The 6,000-nt window shown below is 47.1% G+C and overlaps 2 protein-coding genes across 2 annotated transcripts in view; one reads left to right on the top strand and one right to left on the bottom strand.

Moving 5' to 3' along the window:
• The window catches only part of zdhhc1 (zinc finger DHHC-type containing 1), a 223,812-nt gene that overhangs the window by 45,833 nt on the left and 171,979 nt on the right, over nt 1-6,000 (top strand). The window lies entirely within an intron of this gene.
• The window catches only part of LOC139333835 (transient receptor potential cation channel subfamily M member 1-like), a 35,018-nt gene that overhangs the window by 10,544 nt on the left and 18,474 nt on the right, over nt 1-6,000 (bottom strand). Inside the window, exons 11-16 of the mRNA XM_070966507.1 lie at nt 5,533-5,703; nt 5,048-5,182; nt 2,480-2,530; nt 2,001-2,141; nt 1,206-1,235; nt 795-1,087 (exon numbers count right to left, since the gene is read on the bottom strand). Coding sequence (XP_070822608.1) covers nt 795-1,087; nt 1,206-1,235; nt 2,001-2,141; nt 2,480-2,530; nt 5,048-5,182; nt 5,533-5,703 — 821 coding nt within the window. The remainder of the gene's footprint in view (nt 1-794; nt 1,088-1,205; nt 1,236-2,000; nt 2,142-2,479; nt 2,531-5,047; nt 5,183-5,532; nt 5,704-6,000) is intronic.

The raw sequence follows: 6,000 nt of genomic DNA, 5'->3' as shown, positions 1-6,000 counted from the left end.
TCGGTGAACACTGACCCTTAATGCTCTCTGGATGTTAAAACTGTGGTTCTAACTCTAACAAGGTGACCAAAACTTCATTTTCACCTCAGAAACAGCTGGAGAATGACCGTTTCTAGACCAACAGGTGCTGAAAAACTGATTCACACCTTTAATTCAAGCCCAGACCACGTTGGTCCATTTTCAGCTGCTCTGCACTGGCTTCCTGTAACATTCAGGACTGATTTTAAGGTCCTCCTCCTCGTATACAAAGCTCTTAATGGACTAGCACCAAGCTGCATCGCTAACTCCCTCCTTTGTCATTCACTTTGAAGAACTCTGTGACCAGCTGCTGGTTTATTGGAGGTTTGAAGACAACCAGGGACGCAGCCTTTGTCAGTGGTTTTATTCTCCATCTCCCGTTGTGCATTCTCTTTACTTTCATCCTTATTCTGTCTCATTTTGACTATTGTTAACAAGTGGGTCATAGAACGCTTTGAGCTGCATTTCTTGTTTGAAAGGTGCTGAAAAAATAAAGTTCTCTTAACGTTATTAACAACATTACATTTATGCTGTTAATAATATTATTTACAGTGTGTGATAAGATGAGAGTCGACATTTTGAAAAGCTCTGATTGGCTGATCACATGACAGCAGCACAACAGGGCCCCTAACCCCAGCAGAAGCTGCCCTGAGGTCAGCTCAGCTGCTCTTTTTGCATTCAGTGAACCTTTTTCTTTGTTCACACTTCCAGTCTGGATCTGCTGCAGATCTGATCTGGTCTGACCAGGACCTGGACTCTTGTTCTGTCAGACTCACTTGGAGTTGTTCTCCAGGTCCTGGTAGATGTCGTCCACCAGCTCGCTCTGGGATGACTCGTGGGCCATGGCCTTGTAGAGTTTACAGGCCACCAGAGCTTTGGCCATGGCCTCCTCCCCCCGCTGCCACAGGAACAGCGCCATCTTCTGGCGCTTCATCAGCACAGCCCAAACCATCAGCTCGTGGAAGGGATACTGAAACCTGCTGACCTCGGGGTCGTCCACGTCGATGTCCACCTCCTCCTCCTTCTTCTTGTTCTTCTTTCCTTTCCCCTTCGCACGAGGCTCGTCATCCTGAAGGAACCACATGAACAAGTCCGCATGTCAGACACCAAATCCACCACCAACGCTGGTTATTTTCAGATATTTTTTCATTTACAGCAAGTTTTGGAAATAATGACAAATAACAAACCTCCATTCCAAGAAGTTTCAGGGCTTTAGGCTGTAAGAGAAGATATGGCAAGTTTATTATTGCAGAAATGGATCAATGTCACACTGACTGGAGCAGGACAGAACGTGTGCACACAGATTTCATCTGAAGTTGATTCTTCAGGTCCAGGACCTGGTCCAGGTCCAGGCCCCAGCAGCTCAGTTACTGTCCTGTTGACAAAGTCATCTTTGGACATCAGGCCCACTCTGACCTGGACGTCCTCTGTTTGTGACATGCAGTACTTCTGTGGTTGTTGTCAATAGCCTGATCTGCTCTGGCCATCAAGCATCAGAAACAATACTTCACCTGTGCAGTTCGGCTGGTGCTGCACATCAACAGGAAGACTTCAGGAGCCTTCGCTCAATAATTCAGGTGCCTGCAGAATGTTAAGTCTTAAAGATCCTCATCCTGTGTTTAAACTAATCAATGCATCTGATGGAGATCATCGTCTGGTCTCATGGTCCTCATTCACCACTGCTGCATGTTTTCCATGTGTGACTTCTTTCCTTCAGCCACTTCTTTGTTGTCCATTGCAGCATTTAGGCCGATGGTCACATTCACTTCTATGTTTAGTCATTACGATGTGTGTGTGTGTGTGTGTGTGTGTGTGTGTGTGTGTGTGTGTGTGTGTGTGTGTGTGTGTGTGTGTGTATGTGAGTGAGTGTGTGTGTGTCCCCTGTGTGTTCATGTTTAGTGGTTCACTGTGAGTTTGTGTTTATGGAGCATTGTGGTCACAAACTCTGCAGCAGCCTCACAATGAAACCAAGGTTTGCTCACTCTCTTGAGGCCATACAGGTTGTTGTACAGCGTCCTGAAGCTCTTCCTGGTGTAGTTGCAGCGGTAAGCTCCACCCATCAGGAACTCCAGCACCAGGCCGATATCGATCAGTGTGATCTGGTAGTCTGGAGGAAGATTCCCCTGAAACACCAACCGCTGTTTTACACATCGTCCACTCAATCAGCTTTTTTATCAGAGGTTCACTGTGTCTCACAAACATCTGCAGATTCACAAAGCTAACAAGACTTTCATCAGGAACTAGATTTCAGAATTATGTAGGACAAGATTATTGTCAATGGATGAGCTAACAGGGAAATGTAGTAAAGACTTTAGTTCATATAGTGTGAATTATTATTTTCGCTGGGCCAGAAAACCTGAACATAAGCCTGAAAGGGAAGGATGCACCTCTGCGGCTAAGAAACCACCAACAACTATCACAACACTGGGCAGCAGTCGCTGTTTAAATACACAAAACTCACCTTTTTCACGTCTCTGACCACAAAGTGCAGCGTGTTAGCTGGTCCCAACTTCTACAGCAGAAAACGCCAAACAAACAGGAAACTGATGGAAAGTCAAACAACAACAACAACAACAACAACAACAACAACAACAACAACAACAACAACTGACTGACAGGGCCATTAAAAAGAATTTGAAAAAGCCTGGAACAGTTCCGCTTTAACATGAGCTGTGTATTCTAACTGTGTTTGAGCAGACATACCCCAGAACCCCTGTAGCCATCTCTATTGTAAGAGGTGACGCCCCCCCTCTTAATGGTGAGTTTCAGCTGCCCCCATCAGGTCGGAGGTTCATGGTACCTGCTTGTGAATCCAGACGCTACAAAAACAGCTTTGTACCAGCAGCCATCAGTGCTATCAATAAGTGAGAGAAACTGCAACATTATTTATGTATTTATTTATTTATTTTATCGTTCCTTATATCTTATTTTTAATCTTGGGGCCGTCCTCTTTGTTCTTTTAGCCTAAGCACTGCCGTCACTTTGTCTTGTCTTGTGTTGTTCTGTGTGTTTACAATAGAGGTGACTCACTCACTGTAAACCGAATTTACCCAAGAGTACAATAAATATTCTGAATCTGAATCTGAATGTCGTCTTTATAGTAGTTCTAACTTGTTTTCATCCTTCTTTCTGTGTGTTTGTACTGCAGCAAAGCGAAAGCAAAAGTTTTGAATCTGAATCTTCTCATTTTAATTATGTTTATTGTTTATGTACGATCGGTGAGGAGGAAGCGGCTGCTGCTGCTGCTGCTGCTGCTGCTGATGATGATGATGATGATGATGAAGAGATCAGATCAGCTTCATTTAAATCTATATTCAAACTGTCGCTGCTGTCCGTTAAAATGGACGTAATTAAAGACATTGGGATGATTTTCATGGCTGAACGTCAAAGTGTGAGTGAGGTGACGAACAGCTGTTAGCGGCCTGATTCCATCTGTTTGTTCTCTCTGGACGGCTTTTTGAAGCCGCGGCTTCACGCCGACAATAATGTGACTCGCAGGAGCGCCACATGTTGTTTTAAGAGCTTTTTGAAGCAGATAAAGATTAGAGACAGCAGTGATATAACACAAGATGAAGTGGAGCACTGATGGACGCTAAGCTGCAGATAAACATGTCAATGAGACTATGGAGGCTAAAGCAGAAAGCTTTTGTTTCATAAGTCAGGAACTTCAGAACGAGAAGAGAAACGTTTGAAGAGCTCAAAGCTGCACAAACACTTTGTATCATTAAACCTTTTCTCCCACAATCCAACACAAGAGCATCTTTCTGAGCCGTGTGACACCGCGGATCACCGACAAGGACGGTTTCAATCAACCGCCCGCAAACCAAATAAATGACACCAAAAGTATGAACTCCCGCCTTTCTGAGCAGAAGTGATTTAGTCAGCTGTGCTGCAGTCAAACGGATTAACACTCAGCCCTGAAATCACTGATTTTTGGCTGTTTGGTGGCAGCGTCACCTCTGACGGACAGAACGGTGCTGAAATCATTATACTTGCATTTACACAGCAGCTTTTTAGGGAATGGAAAGCGCCCTGCCTCTGAGCTTTGCACCAGGCTCGGCTAATCGCACTGTAGCTCTGTAGCTTCTCCTGCGAGGAGGTGTCGTACAGCCACGCTGCAGGTCCCACCAATCATTCATCCATTCATATTCATTCATTTCCCCAAACAAATGTCTAAATGCTGTTTTTCTGACGTCTTTGTTTCTTTTGAGCTTGATAAAATCCATCAGTCCATTTGTTATTATTTTGCTTTATTCTGCTCGTTTTCTTTTTCATTTGAAAAGCACATCTGGTGACTGTGAACCAATGCTGCACCTGTGATGTCATATGACAGACAGGTGTTAGCACAGGTGGGTGTTAGCACAGGTGGGTGTTAGCACAAGGGGGTGTTAGCACAGGTGGGTGTTAGCACAGGTGGGTGTTAGCACAGGTGGGTGTTAGTACAGGTGGGTGTTAGCACAGGCGGGTGTTAGCACAGGCGGGTGTTAGCACAGGTGGGTGTTAGTACAGGTGGGTGTTAGCACAGGCGGGTGTTAGCACAGGTGGGTGTTAGCACAGGCGGGTGTTAGTACAGGTGGGTGTTAGCACAGACGGGTGTTAGCACAGGCGGGTGTTAGCACAGGCGGGTGTTAGCACAGGCGGGTGTTAGCACAGGTGGGTGTTAGCACAGGCGGGTGTCAGAACAGGTGGGTGTTATCACAGGTGGGTGTTAGCACAGGCGGGTGTCAGAACAGGTGGGTGTTATCACAGGTGGGTGTTAGCACAGGCGGGTGTTAGAACAGGTGGGTGTTATCACAGGTGGGTGTTAGCACAGGTGGGTGTTAATACAGGTGGGTGTTAGCACAGGCGGGTGTTAGCACAGGCGGGTGTTAGCACAGGCGGGTGTCAGAACAGGTGGGTGTTATCACAGGTGGGTGTTAGCACAGGTGGGTGTTAATACAGGTGGGTGTTAGCACAGGTGGGTGTTATAACAGGTGGGTGTGAACACACACAGACACTGAGGAGAGTCCAGTGTCCTCAGGTGTCTCACCGTGTTGTACAGCTCCTCCAGACGAGGAATAGTCAGGAAACGATGGATGTTGACGCCGTTCTCAATCAGCAGCTTGACGAAATCCACTCTGTCCAACACCAGAGCGTCCATCATGGCCTGTTCCAGAGAGTTCACCTGCAGTGACATCATCATCATCAGGACCTCCCCCTGCAGTCACCTGACTAAGCTGCAGTCATTAACTTGTGTGAATACTGTGAGCGCTGTGCAGTTCAGTTGGACAGCTACAGTTTCAGGTTGCAGGCTGTTCAGGTGGAGATCTGGAGGTGTGCAGGCAGCCAGAGCTCTCAGTGTCATCTGAACACGGCTACATGGCCTTGGTAACTGATGCTGCACACCTGAGCTGCTCCGGAGGAGGCTCTGCAGCAGTTAGCTGCTCTGAGATCAGCACCTGTGAACTGCGGTCTGGTTTCAATGCTTTTCTATAAAAAGGCAGACGGTTTTTTGATGTTGGCTTCGTGTCTTACCCAGCTGAGCAGCTCCAGTTTCCGGGGGTCTGTCTCCTCCGGTGGTTCAGGTTTGCTTTTGCCCCCCTTTCCTTTCTTGCCTCTGGCTTTTCCTTTCCCCGCTCCTCCTCCTGCTGCCGCCCGCTGGCCTGCGGGACTTTTTGGCCGGTCGGTTGGTAAAACGCTCACAGGCTGCGGAAACAGCATCGAACATACGCTCAGTGATAGACACCTGGAGGACACCTGGAGGACAAACAGTCAGACTGCTGAAGGCTTGTCTCATTTTCTGGGACCGTCTTGACTTCTCATTGGACTCTTATCTGTTTCTCCCTCCTCTGCTGTTCCAGCTGGAGATGGAAGAGGAAACTCTAAGGCTTTTACTGGGGGCTCAGCCAGGACCTCTGTACGAGGTCAAAGAGGACCCTCCCCAGTTTTTGGTGAGCAAGCTTCATTTTGATGCTTATTTATGGACTCTCCCTCTCTCTGCCT

Source organism: Chaetodon trifascialis, chromosome 1 (genome assembly GCF_039877785.1).
Source record: "Chaetodon trifascialis isolate fChaTrf1 chromosome 1, fChaTrf1.hap1, whole genome shotgun sequence".
In the NCBI taxonomy this organism is placed as follows: domain Eukaryota; kingdom Metazoa; phylum Chordata; class Actinopteri; order Chaetodontiformes; family Chaetodontidae; genus Chaetodon; species Chaetodon trifascialis.
This window is presented reverse-complemented; position numbering and strand designations above follow the sequence as displayed.